Source organism: Procambarus clarkii, chromosome 40 (assembly GCF_040958095.1).
Source record: "Procambarus clarkii isolate CNS0578487 chromosome 40, FALCON_Pclarkii_2.0, whole genome shotgun sequence".
Classification (NCBI taxonomy): Eukaryota; Metazoa; Arthropoda; class Malacostraca; order Decapoda; family Cambaridae; genus Procambarus; species Procambarus clarkii.
The window spans coordinates 26,505,629-26,521,178 of record NC_091189.1 but is presented as its reverse complement, the minus strand read 5'-3'; the positions used below and the strand labels follow the sequence as shown (position 1 = coordinate 26,521,178).

General features: G+C 44.0%; 1 protein-coding gene across 1 annotated transcript; it reads right to left on the bottom strand.

The window, feature by feature from the left end:
• Positions 1–3,011: 3,011 nt before the first annotated feature.
• On the bottom strand, positions 3,012–3,524 carry LOC138372847 (macrophage receptor MARCO-like). Its single transcript, XM_069338512.1, has one exon. It carries the CDS (start codon positions 3,522–3,524, stop codon positions 3,012–3,014), a length of 513 nt encoding a protein of 170 aa, XP_069194613.1.
• Positions 3,525–15,550: the final 12,026 nt, after the last annotated feature.

The window sequence follows — 15,550 nt, the reverse complement described above, 5'->3', positions numbered from 1 at the left end:
ACATCACGGGGATGTGTCTCATCGTGGGGGAACATCACGGGGATGTGTCTCATCGTGGGTGAACATCACAGGGATGTGTCTCATCGTGGATGAACATCACAGGAGGATGTGTCTCATCGTGGGTGAACATCACGGGGATGTGTCTCATCGTGGATGAACATCACAGGAGGATGTGTCTCATCGTGGGTGAACATCACAGGAGGATGTGTCTCATCGTGGGTGAACATCACAGGAGGATGTGTCTCATCGTGGGTGAACATCACGGGGATGTGTCTCATCGTGGATGAACATCACAGGAGGATGTGTCTCATCGTGGGTGAACATCACAGGAGGATGTGTCTCATCGTGGGTGAACATCACAGGAGGATGTGTCTCATCGTGGGTGAACATCACAGGGATGTGAACTACTATGCACTAAGATATTTTAACATTGTGTCAAACGTACATTAATGGACTGTTGGGCGCCTTAAAGTTCACTGCTTGTCCTAACTGGTGTAACTAACGTTGTACGTCAGTAAACTAACGAACCTAAACTTAGGTACACTGTACATAGTAACTAACGAGCCTAAACTTAGGTACACTGTACATAGTAACTAACGAGCCTAAACTTAGGTACACTGTACATAGTAACTAACGAGGCTAAACTGTCCTTCAGGCCCAGGCCTAACATAGTACACATGTGGACTATACTAGGCCAAGGAATGTTCCAGATTTTCCTGGCCTCTACGAAAGTGGTAATACAAAAGGTGAACGCTGTTGGCTGCAACAGTCCAGTTCTGTATGTTAGAGCAAATAGTTGCCACAAGAACTGTTTTACGAGGATGTGCTGTTTTGGGGGGTAAACTTTTATAGTGGTGAGTGAGTTGGCTGTACCAGAATTTGCGTTGTGTTCGCAGCTTGCCAGCTACAATAGCCTCAACGATCAAATCTGACGTATGGAATAGTTAACAGGTAATCCATGGCTTGAGAGCATTCCGCTAGTAGTTGGCCCTTTCAGGGTGAAGCATTTGGGTCCTGTTCGAACCCCATGAGGGGGGGGGGGATTGACTGGGTCTCGTTTAAACTGTATGGGAAAGGGAAGGGAGGGGAGAGGCAATGTCCCGTTCGAATCCTCAGAGTGCGGGTCGGGTTTGACGGGGTTCCGTTCGCATTCTAGGCAGGATGAGGCGACTGACTGGGTCCCGTTCGAACCCTTAGGTGGGGGGTGAGGGGGGAGGAGTGTGCACAGAACATTCACTCAAGCAAGGGCTCAGCGCCCAGCAGTAACTGGTAATCTGATTATAAGACAACCGGCTACCCTTGTTCTTGGGAAACCCTGAGCTGATTACCTTAACTGGTTCTTGAAACCGGTTTCCGAGGCCTAAATCCTATCCCTTACAACTGAATCTTATTCCTGCAGCTTAAATCCAATCCCCCGAGGTCTAAATCCTTTCTTAGAGGCTTAAATTCTTTCTCAGAGGCCTATTTTCTTTCTCGAAGGCCTTAAACGTATCTCTGAGGCTTAAATCTTATCCCCGAGGCTTAGATCCCATTCCTGAGAATGAAATCCTATCCTCAAAGCTTAGATCCTATCCCCAGGGCCTAGATCCTGTTCCCGAGGCCTAAATCCTATTGTCGAAAATTCCGGCACATATACAAATTCTAATGTAACAGGCACTGAAAATGCTGTTGCTTTGCATTAGTATAGTAATCCTTAAAATACCTTAGTTACTCATTAAGAGATAGTAGAAAACAAGAATATTAACTTGCGTGTTGTTTATTTCTTGATCTTGCTTACCTTTAATCCTGCAGTCAGATTGTATTTAACAAAACACACTTTCCTCTTATAATCAAAAAAATATTCAAACAAAATATTGAGTGTCAGTAACTCCTCCCGAAATTAAAACTGAACCGTTTTGGATGTGTTTACTAGTTGTGTTTTTGCGGGGGTTGAGCTTTGCTCTTTCGGCCCGCCTCTCAACTGTCAATCAACTGTTTACTAACTAACTACTAACTACTTTTTTTTTTCCCCACACCACACACACACACCCCAGGAAGCAGCCCGTGACAGCTGACTAACTCCCAGGTACCTATTTACTGCTAGGTAACAGGGGCACTTAGGGTGAAAGAAACTTTGCCCATTTGTTTCTGCCTCGTGCGGGAATCGAACCCGCGCCACAGAATTACAAGTCCTGCGCGCTATCCACCAGGCTACGAGGCCCCCCCAAGAGCAAGAGCAATGTGTGCAAGAGAGAGGGTCTGGGAGGAGGACGCCATCAAAGGAGACACTCCCATGAGACATGTGCTACACCGTGTTGCAAGGTCGCTGTGCGAAGTCACTCTGCACATCGACCTCACCAAATACTGAGGCGAACCTTGCTTCAAGTTTGACCAATTTATCTATGTTATCTGGCCAGTTAATATTACGTCATGTTGAGCCGGTTTAAGGTAGGAAAACTAAAATGGGTAAATTGTGATGATTTGAAACATTGGCAGCAAACTACCTGATGCATCACGAGTTACGTGACGAGGCACGTAGAGTTACTTGTGAAAGTCCTTAGCATCAAGGTAGATGTACAGGCCTCCGAAAAGTCACTAAAGTTGAGCATCCAGAGGAAGCTTCCTGAAGATGGTTTAGCTGAAATCAGCTCTTCCTACAAGACAGCCTATCCCTAGATGAAATTCTTGAGATTGAGAATGATTGTCAATAGATACTAGGATACTATTAGGAGAAAGCGCCAAACCATTACGACTATATAGCACTTGGAAGGGGGTCAGGATAAGGATTTAGGATAGGACGGGGGGGGGGGGGAAGAAAGGAATGGTGCCCCAACCACTTGGACGGTCGGGGATTGATCGTCGACCTGCATGAAGCGAGACCGTCGCTCTACCGACCAGTCCAAGAGATTGTGAATAGAGTGAAAGCTCACAATAAAATAAAACCTGACACTGAAAACTCATCCACTGAGACATCAGTGAGACCAAAGAGTACAACAAGTATTCCTGCTAAACCCAGATCAACCACTTCCACTCTAGGGTGGAGACAAGGCAGTGTCGGCACCTGTGAGTCCCTCGAAGCCTCCAGTCACTGTGTCACCCAAGGCAGTGTCGGCACCTGTGAGTCCCTCGAAGCCTCCAGTCACTGTGTCACTCAAGGCAGTGTGGGCACCTGTGAGTCCCTCGAAGCCTACAGTCACTGTGTCACCCAAGGCAGTGTCGGCACCTGTGAGTCCCTCGAAGCCTACAGTCACTGTGTCACCCAAGGCAGTGTCGGCACCTGTGAGTCCCTCGAAGCCTACAGTCACTGTGTCACCCAAGGCAGTGTCGGCACCTATGAGTCCCTCGAAGCCTACAGTCACTGTGTCACCCAAGGCAGTGTCGGCACCTGTGAGTCCCTCGAAGCCTACAGTCACTGTGTCACCCAAGGCAGTGTGGGCACCTGTGAGTCCCTCGAAGCCTCCAGTCACTGTGTCACTCAAGGCAGTGACTGCCAAAGGTGCTGTAGGCTGAAGTATATGTTTGTTCTGTGATGAAGAGCGCTCCATATATCACGGCCCAAACTACCCTGATCGAACTACACGTGTAAAGCGACTCAAGGAGCTCTATAAATGCCCCAGGTGCCTCAGGTCACATGACAACAGCACCTGTGAGACCCAACTACACACCTGTAGCAGGTGTAATAAAGGTTTCCACTGTATATTCACCTAGTTGTACCCACCTAGTTGTACTTGCGGAGGTTAAGTTCTGCTCTTTCGGCCCGCCTCTCAACTGTCAATCAATCAACTGTTACTAACTATTAACTAAATTTTTCTTTCCACCCCCCCCCCCACCCCCCAGGAAGCAGCCCGTAACTGCTGTTTAACTCCCAGGTACCTATTTACTGCTAGGTAACAAGGGCATCAGGGTGAAAGAAACTCTGCCCATTTTGCTTCTGCCATCACCGGGGATCGAACCCGGACCCTAGGATTACGAGTCCAGAGCGCTGTCCACTCAGCTACCAGGGCCCTGTAATAACTGTGTGAAGATATTAAACCAAAGTCTCCAAGACATAAGGTGGAAGAAGAACGGACTTCCACCACCATACAGTACTGCAAGGAACGACAGCACATGTGTGTGTCCTATCCACAAAGTCGAGCAATAACTTGTTGACCAAACCGCACACTAGAAAGTGGAGGGACGACGACGTTTCGGTCCGTACTGGACCATTCTCGAGTCGATTGTGAATGAATCGACTTGAGAATGGTCTAGGGTGGACCGAAACGTCGTCGTCCCTTCACTTTCTAGTGTGTGGTTTGGTCAACATATTTCAGCCACGTTATTGTGACTCCTCGCCTGCAACGTGACTTTGCCCACTGCCCAACTTATTATTAATAACAATAGGGTCAAGGTCATCACCCGTGGGCTATTTGACCAAGGATCCCAAAAAACATTTGTCACACAGGTGGTGGCAGATGATTTAAAATTAAAACCTGTAACTCAGGTAAAAATAAATATACCAGGGTTCCTAACAAACACAGGACCCCAAGACAACAGAGTGATCCAACACTAGTACGTTTAGGCGGTTATGCCCAACCTGTACAGGCCAAAGTTTTCGACAAAATCCCATCTGACCCATATGTTCATTGTCTAGGGACAACAGCCAAATTGCTACAAGAAAAGGGAATTAAGTTGGCTGATAACAAAATCACGTCTGATTACCTCACCAATATTGGAACACTTGTAGATGCAGACTAATACCACAAATTCATCACTGGAAGTACTAAACAGCAGGGAATGAATCTGCTTGCTTAAAGAATGCAAAGAAAGGAGATAGATCACTTGCGTCAAACTATCGGATAATTAGCTAAACATCTATTGTGGGAAAGTTACTTGAATCGACAATTGCAAATATCATTCATCAACATCTTGAAAAACATAAATTAATAAATGATTCACAACATGGATTTACAAATGGCCGTTCTTATTTAACAAATTTGCTATAATTTTTTTCCAGCATAGTTGAGGCAGTTGATAGTGGTAAGGATTGTGATGTTGTGTACCTTGACTTTAGCAAAGCTTTTGATACAGTACCACATGAAAGACTGATTAAAAAAATAGAGGCTCATGGTATTGGGGGTGCTATATTAAGCTGGATTAGGGCATGGCTATACCAAAGGAAACAAAGAGTTAGTATATATGGGGTTAAGTCAGAGTGGGAAAATGTTGTAAGTGGGGTGCCTCAGGATTCTGTCATGGGACCTCTGTTATTCATGATATATATAAGTGATTTAGATTCAGGTTTGAGCAGCACTATTTTCAAATTTGCCGATGATACAAAAATCGGGAGGAAAATAAACACGGAAAAATACTCACTATTACTACCAGACGATCTAAACAGGGTTTTGAAATGGTCAAAAGATTGGCAGATGCAGTTTAATGCTGACAATTGTTAGGTTTTGAGGCAAAGTAATGATGATAGTTACAAGATACGAGCTAGATGGTGTTGAGATTGCGAAGTTGATGTAACAGTGCAAGTGTATTACACTGTTCCATGCTGTGAATGTGTAACAGTGCAAGTGTATTACACTGTTCCATGCTGTGAATGTGTAACAGTGCAAGTGTATTACACTGTTCCATGTTGTGAATGTGTAACACTGCAAGTGTATTACACTGTTCCATGTTGTGGGTGTGTAACAGTGCAAGTGTATTACACTGTTCCATGTTGTAAATGTGTAACAGTGCAAGTGTATTACACTGTTCCATGTTGTAAATGTGTAGTTGTGTGTGCATGTTTAGTAGAGAGTGTGAGGTGCGGGCGAGGCGCTGGGTGGCACCACAGTGTCAGCAGTACTCCAACAAGGGGCCCTTGTTCTGGCTTGAGAGCGAGGTCCTGTAAGAGTCATTTTAGCATGTCTCAGTCCTTATATGTTCAAGAGGAAGAGTACTCAGCCTTCCACGTCGAGTGGAGGGTTCGTGGATCAGTTAGATCACAGCCTTGCACAGAGAGACGTGACCAGCCAGTCACTCACCCACTTTGGAATGAATATTAAAAAGAACATAAGAATAAAGGTAACTGCAGAAGGTCTATTGGCCCATACGAGGAAGCTCCGATGATGTTCTAATACAAGCTTCCACCTTGGGGAAAATTAAACAGTCCATTGAACTTCTTGGAAGGAAATGTATTGAGCTCGAGTTCACTCTCTCCACAAACAAGACAAAATCATACTCTCGCCACAAGAGGGGAGAAAATAAAGAACTACAAATTAATTGTGTGTTATGATCCCAGGTTGCTTGAGAAATTTTTTAAATTTTTTTAAATTTTGCCCCGAGGGGCGAGTTTATTGGGCAGCGCCACTCATCTTGTGAGTGGACACACCGCCATAGCAGCATGTACAACACTCCCCAATAGGAAGAAAACCCGCTGGGATGTTCATCCTGTCACTTGTACCCAGACACAGCTGGGACTTGCTTAACTGTCTCAAGTGAACAGTTCCTCAAACAAGAAGATTAACATCTATCAACCCTTAAAATCTTACGTTATCTTGCGGGTACTAAATGGGGGAATCTTTTAAGAACAGTATCAATATTTGACAAATAGTGTTTTCCTAACTCAAACAATGTGGGGTTTATTATTCTACACATATTTCTAATGTCTCTCAGGTGTTCACATTCACGTAGATAGTGGTCAAGGCGGTGTCCATCACTCTCACCACAGATTCTGCAACTTCGCTGATCAACTGTTGTTTCCATTCCGTATCTCCATGGATATTTGTATCCAAGACGGATTCTCGCTATTACTGATTCTCTCCCACGTCCACCTCCTCTTCGTCCATAATGACTGGGATTGCCAGCTGCAACCATGTTGTACCATCGTATAGATTCACTGGTTTGTGCTTCTATCCTCCTTTCCTCAGTTACCTTGTCACGGTGATGTTGCCTGACAATACCTCTAATTTGTAGTAGAGTCTTGGGTATGAAGTATTCAATATGGTCTCCTTCAGCGCCTTCAGCAGCCAGCACATCTGCTCGGTCATTCCCACATATACCAACATGGGAGGGGATCCACAGAAACTTGATGACTGTTCCCTGATTGGTAAGTACTCTCACAGCTCTCTTAATTTCAGCGACTATTGCAAGATTTTCTGCCCGATTTTTACTTAGGCTTTGCAGTGCTGCTTTTGAATCGGTGCAAATCACTGCACCATTAGTGTTCCGTTCAAGAAACCTTAACGCCATAACAATGGCAGTTAGCTCTGCTTGCGTTGAAGAGGCATGGTTCTCAATACGTGCTTTTTCTTCATTTCTGCGTTGGAAAGTATTATCCTTGATTACCGTGTATGCTGCACCAGCCATGCCATTGACAGGATTAGATGACCGTTTACCCCTTGAGAGTTATTCTGTCAGACCTGACCTAACTAAGAGGTCAAAGAGATATAAATCTGGAAATGTATATAGTAAACACTCGATTGAATTTGATGAGTAGTTTAAAAGTATGGGCAGTAAGTAAAAATATAAATAAATGACTTGACATGAGATGTGGAGAATTTGTTGGAGGTGTGAGGCTCGCTTTAGAGGACGTTGACCTCACTTGAGCTGAAGAAATCATGAGGGAAGGTCGTGCTCCGTTTGAGCCCCTGGCGAGTAAGAACCCCTGAGCGATATACCTTCACGAAGAAGAAGGAAGTAGACAGACGTCTCGATTGAAAAACAAGTCTGTGGACATGTCAGCTCAAGTCGTGAACTGCAGAAAGAGTGTGGAGCAGTTTAAAACAGTTTTGTGGGCAGCTTAGAATGTCCTAGTGGCGACCGCTCAGTCAGTGAGCACCGCGAGCGGATCAAATCCTGTGGTTTGTCTGGGGGAAGGAGTTGCTGAGAACTTCGAACTAGTAGAGGAGAAGTCAGTGGATGGAACTCCAAGGCTATTGAAGATATACTGAGCTCTATGGAAGAGCAGCCTCATATGAGGAGTAGGACCTCAAGTTGTGAGAGGAAAAGCAGTGGAGTAGAGTTTCACGTGCCTCTGTGGTACAAGTGGTGAAACATCATTGCTGTTTAAGGAAGACTTCATGGTGTAGCAGCCGGAAGTGCTGTGGAAGACCCTGGTAGACACTTTTGTGAAGACCTGAGGTGTTCAGGGTAGTGAACCTCTGGATGCAGAGAGGAGTTTCTTATTGATTACTTATAGAGTGATAGAGTGTCCCACTGCATCGTGCATTAGCGTACATGATGCAGTGGGAGGCGAGTGATTGGACGTTAGTATCAAAGAATATTTATACCGATGTTTATGTTGTTGCAGCCATAGGCTGGATTCCTTGTGTATATTTATTTATATATATTCTAGGGCTGATAGTGCCATATTGTATTGCAAGATTTAACCCACTAGGTGAGGATGGTAGCATAAGTGGCGAGCCAGGAGTTGGGCCACCACTTGATATAAGCAGCTGGTAGAGTCCTGATGGGATTGTATGCAACCTGATTATAATAGCATAAAGTGTTGGAGTCATTATTATATTTTGCATGTGTGGTACATATTCTCTTTGTCCATTAAATGTATGTAATCTACAGATGTTTGCCCTTGTCCTAGTGAGGCTTCCCAGAAAGTAGGAAAGAGAGGGAGAGAAAAAAAGAACCACAGCTGTGGACAGGGTGGTACAGAATTACAATTCAAAGAAAGGGGGATTGAGGAGGTCATACAAAATAAGGAGAGAGTGGGGAGTCACAGCGGCTCGAATTGGGTGTATGCACGTGACAATGAAGCCAGTGATGGAGTTGCACCCCCTTAATGTGTGACGCTGAGCCCTCTCCAAGAGCAGGACGCGTACAGGGTGATCTCCTTATCAAAGTTTAAGCACTCTACGGTTTTTGGTTGGTTGTACGGTAGGGATGTATGCACCTACCTACATCAACGTCATTATAGGTGTAACACTTGAATGGGTTGACCACTATCGGTACCTTGGAGTCACTGTCGGCTCTAACAAGGGGAAGAAAGAGGAGCTCAATCAATTCATAGGAACATGCAAAAATCGACTCAGGGCGCTGAAAGCTATAACCTGGAATGGACATGGAGCCTCTAATGCCATGTTTAAAATGATGTACACAGCCTATGTGCGCTCTGTCAAAGACTATGCCGCACCAATTATGTGCACCTACTCCCAAAGCGAAATGAAAAGGCTCGAAAGCATTCAAAATGAAGCCATGACAATCATTCTTGGAGTTCCAAGAACTGCCAAAACGTCTAATCTACGAGAGGAGTTTTCTCTTCTCAGTGTTAAAAGCAGAATTAAGGAACTGAATGCTAAGCTTGCAATTGGGATAGCCAGAGATCCCCATTACAATGATGTTTACAATGATGTTGCTAAGAAAAAACTGAGTTCTGTGTTATTTACAGATGGAAACATGAGAAACAAAAAATGGCATCACAGATCAGTCTGCTACCTAGAAGAGCTTCACCTGCTTGAGCAAGCCCGTGAGCTCCTGCCTGTAGAGAGGTTACCTCCCTGGGAGGATGACTCATGCAAGATTATCATCAATGAAATGACAACAAAAAAGTCCAACATGATACCACAAGAAATGTGGCACAAGTATCTCGGGGACATTTATAAAGAAGCTGGAGATGAACTAGATCAAATTTACACTGACGGGTCATCTAATCTTATCAATGGCAGGGCTGGTGCAGCATACACTGGAATTAGCAATAATGCTTTCCAACGCAGAAATGAAGAGAAAGCACGTATTGAGAACTATGTTTCTTCAACGCAAGCAGAGCTAACTGCCATTGTTATGGCGTTAAATTCCTTGAACGAAATACTAATGGTGCAGTGATCTGCACTGACTCAAAAGCAGCACTGCAAAGCCTAAGTAAAAATCGGGCAGAAAATCTTGCAATAGTCGCTGAAATTAAGAGCTGTGAGAGTACTAATCAATCAGGGAAGAGTCATCAAGTTTCTGTGGATCTCCTCTCATGTTGGAATATGTGGGAATGAACGAGCAGATGTGCTGGCTGCTGAAGGAGACCATATTGAATACTTCATACCCAAGACTTTGTTACAAATTAGAGGTATTGTCAGGCAACATCACCGTGACAAGGTAACTGAGGAAAGGAGGATAGAAGCACAAACCAGTGAATCTGTACGATGGTACAACATGGTTGCAGCTGGCAATCCCAATCAGTATGGCCGAAGAGGAGGAGGACGAGGGAGAGAATCAGTAATAGCGAGAATCCGTCTTGGATACAAATATCCATGGAGATACGGAATGGAAACAACAGTTGATTAGCGGAATTGCAGAATCTGTGGTGAGAGTGACGGACACCGCCTTGACCACTATCTACGTGAATGTGAACATCTAAGAGACATTATAAATATGTGTAGAGTAATAAACCCCACATTGTTTGAGTTAGGAAAACACTATTTGTCAAATATTGATACTGTTCTTAAAAGATTTCCCCATTTTGCACCCGCAAGATAACGTAAGATTTTAAGGGTTGACAGATGTTAATCTTCTTGTTTGAGGAGCTGTTCACTTGAGACAGTTAAGCAAGTCCTAGCTGTGTCTGGGTACAAGTGACAGGATGAACAACCCAGCGGGTTTTCTTCCTATTGGGGAGTGTTGTACATGCTGCTATGGCGGTGTGTCCACTCACAGGATGTGTGGCGCTGCCTAATACTGTCACTATGGCGGTGTGTCCACTCACAGGATGAGTGGCGCTGCCCAATACTGTCACTATGGCGGTGTGTCCACTCACAGGATGAGTGGCGCTGCCCAATACTGTCACTATGGCGGTGTGTCCACTCACAGGATGAGTGGCGCTGCCCAATACTGTCACTATGGTGGTGTGTCCACTCACAGGATGAGTGGCGCTGCCCAATAAACTCGCCCCTCGGAGCAAAATTAAAAATAAAATAAAATAGGCCTACTCCACTGATGAATTCTCCGTATAGGCCTACTCCACTGATGAACTCTCCATATAGGCCTACTCGATAGGATCTAGAACTCGGGGATAGGATCTAGGACTCGGGGATAGGATCTAGAACTCAGGGATAGGATCTATGACTCAGGGATAGGATCTAGGACTCGGGGATAGGATCTAGGACTCGGGGATAGGATCTAGGACTCAGGGATAGGATCTAGGACTCAGGGATAGGATCTAGGACTCGGGGATAGGATCTAGGACTCGGGGATAGGATCGAGGCCTCGGGGATAGGATCTAGGACTCGGGGATAGGATCTAGGACTCGGGGATAGGATCTAGGACTCGGGGATAGGATCGAGGCCTCGGGGATAGGATCTAGGACTCGGGGATAGGATCTACGACTCGGGGATAGGATCTAGGACTCGGGGATAGGATCTACGACTCGGGGATAGGATCTAGGACTCGGGGATAGGATCTACGACTCGGGGATAGGATCGAGGCCTCGGGGATAGGATCTACGACTCGGGGATAGGATCTAGGACTCGGGGATAGGATCTAGGACTAGGGGATAGAATCTAGGACTCGGGGATAGGATCTAGATACCTGGTTGATGGGGTTCTGGACGTTCTTTTACTCCCCAAGCCCGGCCCGAGGCCAGGCTTGACTTGTGAGAGTTTGGTCCACCAGGCTGTTGCTTGGAGCGGCCCACAGGCCCACATACCCACCACAGCCCGGTTGGTCCGGCACTCCTTGGATGAATAAATCTAGTTTCCTCTTGAAGATGTCCACGGTTGTTCCGGCAATATTTCTTATGCTTGCTGGGAGGGTGTTGAACAACCGCGGACCTCTGATGTTTATACAGTGTTCTCTTATTGTGCCTATGGCACCTCTGCTCTTCACTGGTTCTATTCTACATTTTCTTCCATATCGTTCACTCCAGTACGTTGTTATTTTACTGTGTAGATTTGGTACTTGGCCCTCCAGTATCTTCCAGGTGTATATTATTTGGTATCTCTCTCGTCTTCTTTCTAGTGAGTACATTTGGAGGACTTTGAGACGATCCCAATAATTTAGGTGCTTTATCGCGTCTATGCGTGCCGTATATGTTCTCTGTATTCCCTCTATTTCAGCAATCTCTCCTGCTCTGAAGAGGGGGGAAGTGAGTACTGAGCAGTACTCAAGACAGGACAACACAAGTGACTTGAAGAGTACAACCATTGTGATGGGATCCCTGGATTTGAAAGTTCTCGTAATCCATCCTATCATTTTTCTGGCTGACGCAATATTTGCTTGGTTATGTTCCCTAAACGTTAGGTCGTTAGACATCATTATTCCCAAATCCTTTACATGTTGTTTTCCTACTATGGGTACATTTGATTGTGTTTTGTACTCTGTATTATGTTTAAGGTCCTCATTTTTACTGTACCTGAGTACCTGGAATTTATTACTGTTAAACATCATGTTATTTTCTTATGCCCAGTCGAAAACTTTATTAATATCAGCTTGAAGTTTTTTCAATGTCTTCAGCCGAGGTAATTTTCATACTGATTTTTGTGTCATCTGCAAAGGATGATACGAAGCTGTGCCTTGTATTTTTGTCTATATCTGATATGAGAATAAGGAAAAGCAGCGGTGCAAGGACTGTACCCCGAGGTACAGAGCTTTTAACTGCGCTTGGACTAGATTTTATATGGTTGACCGTTACTCGCTGAGTCCTGTTTGACAGAAAACTAAGTATCCAGCGTCCTACTTTACCGGTTATTCCCATTGACTTCATTTTGTGTGCTATCACGCCATGGTCACATTTATCGAAAGCCTTTGCGAAGTCCGTGTATATCACATCAGCATTCTGTTTTTCTTCTAATGCCTCAGTGACTTTGTCGTAGTGCTCAAGTAGCTGTGAGAGGCACGATCTTCCCGCTCGAAAGCCATGTTGGCCTGGGTTGTGAAGGTCATTGGTCTCCATGAAATTGGTGACCTGACTCCTATTCACTCTCTCAAATACTTTTATTATGTGCGATGTTAGTGCAACTAGTCTATAATTCTTTGCCAATGCTTTGCTCCCTCCCTTGTGTAGAGGGGCTATGTCTGCTACTTTAAGTGCATCTGGTATCTCCCCCGTGTCCAAGCTCTTCCTCCACACTATACTGAGTGCCTGTGCTACCGGCACTTTGCATTTCTTTATAAATATTGAATTCCATGAGCCTGGACCTGGGGCCGAGTGCATGGGCATGTTTTCAATTTCTCTTTCAAAGTCTAGTGCGCTCGTGTTGATATCAGTTATATTTACAGGGGTTTGAATATCCCGCATAAAGAAATTGTCTGGATCTTCCACTTTCATGTTGTTTATTGGAGTGCTAAACATGTCCTCATACTGCTTTTTTAGGATTTCACTAATTTCTTTGTCATCCTCCGTGTATGAATCTTTACTTGTATGAATAGGTTTAATACTTGCAGTGGTTTTTGCTTTTGATTTTGCATATGTGAAGAAGTATTTTGGATTTTTCTTTATTTCCTGAACTGTTTTCTGTTCTAACTGCCTTTCTTCAGTTTCATATGAGTGTTTCAATTTCCGCTCGATTTCTTCAATCTCCCTATTTAAATTATTCCTTCTTTGACGGGAAATTCCTGTCTGCATAAGCAGTTCCGTTATTTTTTTCCTGCGTTTATAGTGTCGTCTGCGTTCTCTTTCTACGTTAGATCTCTTTCTGGCTTTCCTCAAAGGAACATGTTTCAGACAGACTTGATACGCTTCTGAAGTCAGTTTTTCTATTCCTTCTGTAGGACTTGTATTACTTAAAACAGTTTCCCATGGAATGTTTGTAAGTTCCCTGTTTATTATCTCCCAGTCTATCCTTTTATTATTAAAATTGAATTTATTGAATAGCCCCTCTCGCTTTATCAACGTTTTAGGTCTATTCTGAGTATTGATGGTGTAACACCAGTCTAATGTAACACCACTATAATTTAACACCACTATAATGGATACTAAAATAATAATGTAAACACTACTTATCCTGAGTAACACTTCCCCATCGGTTGCACTTGGTAACACTGTTATGAGCTGACATATGATGGTTACACCGGAACTCAAAGGTACACTGCCAACAAGGAGATGCTAACCCAGGATTAAATACGCTGCCACCATCTGCCTTTGACCATTGAGACTATATCAAGCAACGAGGCAAGAAACATTGCTTGACTTGGAGAGTACTTTCTATGACTGTCATTAATTATGAAAACGGTTGTCAGCCACTATATCCAAAAGGCTAAGAGGATTCAACAATTGACACAGACGGGAAATTTAACATGAGTTTATTAAAGACCAAAATTATGTTAGTCACCACTTATAAATCCTACTCTAACACTGGCAAAAATTTAAGAAATTTGGACATGGAACAAAACCTCAGAGATCACACACATTACCTTAAGACCTGTCTCTCCCTGGCTGAGATGTTCTTCACAGCCCTCTCTGGACCCCGGTGTCCTGCACTCTCCTCTTACTAAGTCCCTACAGGACCTCTATATACAACCCCCACAAGGGGGAGGGGGGAGATCTGCTGTTGCTACCCACCAAGAATGTAAGAGATCAGCCACACGTGTACAAACACTCAAGAATTTTCATTAAACTTGTTTGACATTCACCATACACTCTTCAAGAGGGGAGTTATTAATTACATGTGTGACTGACCTCTGACCTGGCCAAAAGGGGGAGATCCATGGATGTTTACACATAAGAATCTGGGGTCTAATTCCATTGCAATGTTTGACAAGAGTATCACGAAATATTACATACTTGAAACTATGCTGACTAAGACTAACCCAGGAATTTTTTTTAATCAACATACAAGATAATCCGGAGGTCATCTGGGCTGACCTCTTGGAGAAGGCTTCCCTGAGTGTGAACTCTAAGGGGGGGGGGGGAAGGTTATGGGTGTTACAATGGTTGTTTGCTCTTTAATGAACTTGTGATCTGAGTATATGGTATCTGATATCGTAATGTCTCTGATAATGTCTTCATTGTTCGTAAAGACCAGATCTAGAATATTTTCATTTCTCGTTGGCTCTGATATCTGCTGATTGAGTGAAAATTTGTCACAGAATCTAAGTAGTTCTCTAATCTGTGGTTGGTTAGGTCCTGATAGATTTCCTGATATAATATTATTGTTTGCTATTTTCCACCTGAGACTAGGCAAGTTGAAGTCACCTAGGAAGATAATATCAGGTATCGGGTTCTCCAAATTATCAAGGCTATTCTCTATTTTGCTTATCTGTTCTGTGAATTCCTCAGCCGTTGCATCTGGCGGTTTGTATATTAGAATAATCACTAAATTTATTTTCTCTATTTTTACTCCCAGTACCTCTACCACCTCATTTGTAACGTTTAGGAGCTCCGAGCATACAAGGTCTTCCCTAATATACAGACCCACTCCTCCATGTGACCTAATTTTCCTATCACACCTGTATAGGTTATATCCTCGAATCTAGATCTCACTGTCTAAGAATTCCCCTGCATGGCTTTCTGTGAATGCTCCAAATACTGCATTTGACTCCGTGAGGAGGCCATTTATGAACTGTACTTTGTTGTTTGTTCTTGTTTTCAGTCCTTGTATGTTGGCAAAGATGAATGAGGTTACTCTATTAGTGATAGTTTGAATGGGAGACTTTTTCGGCAAGTCCA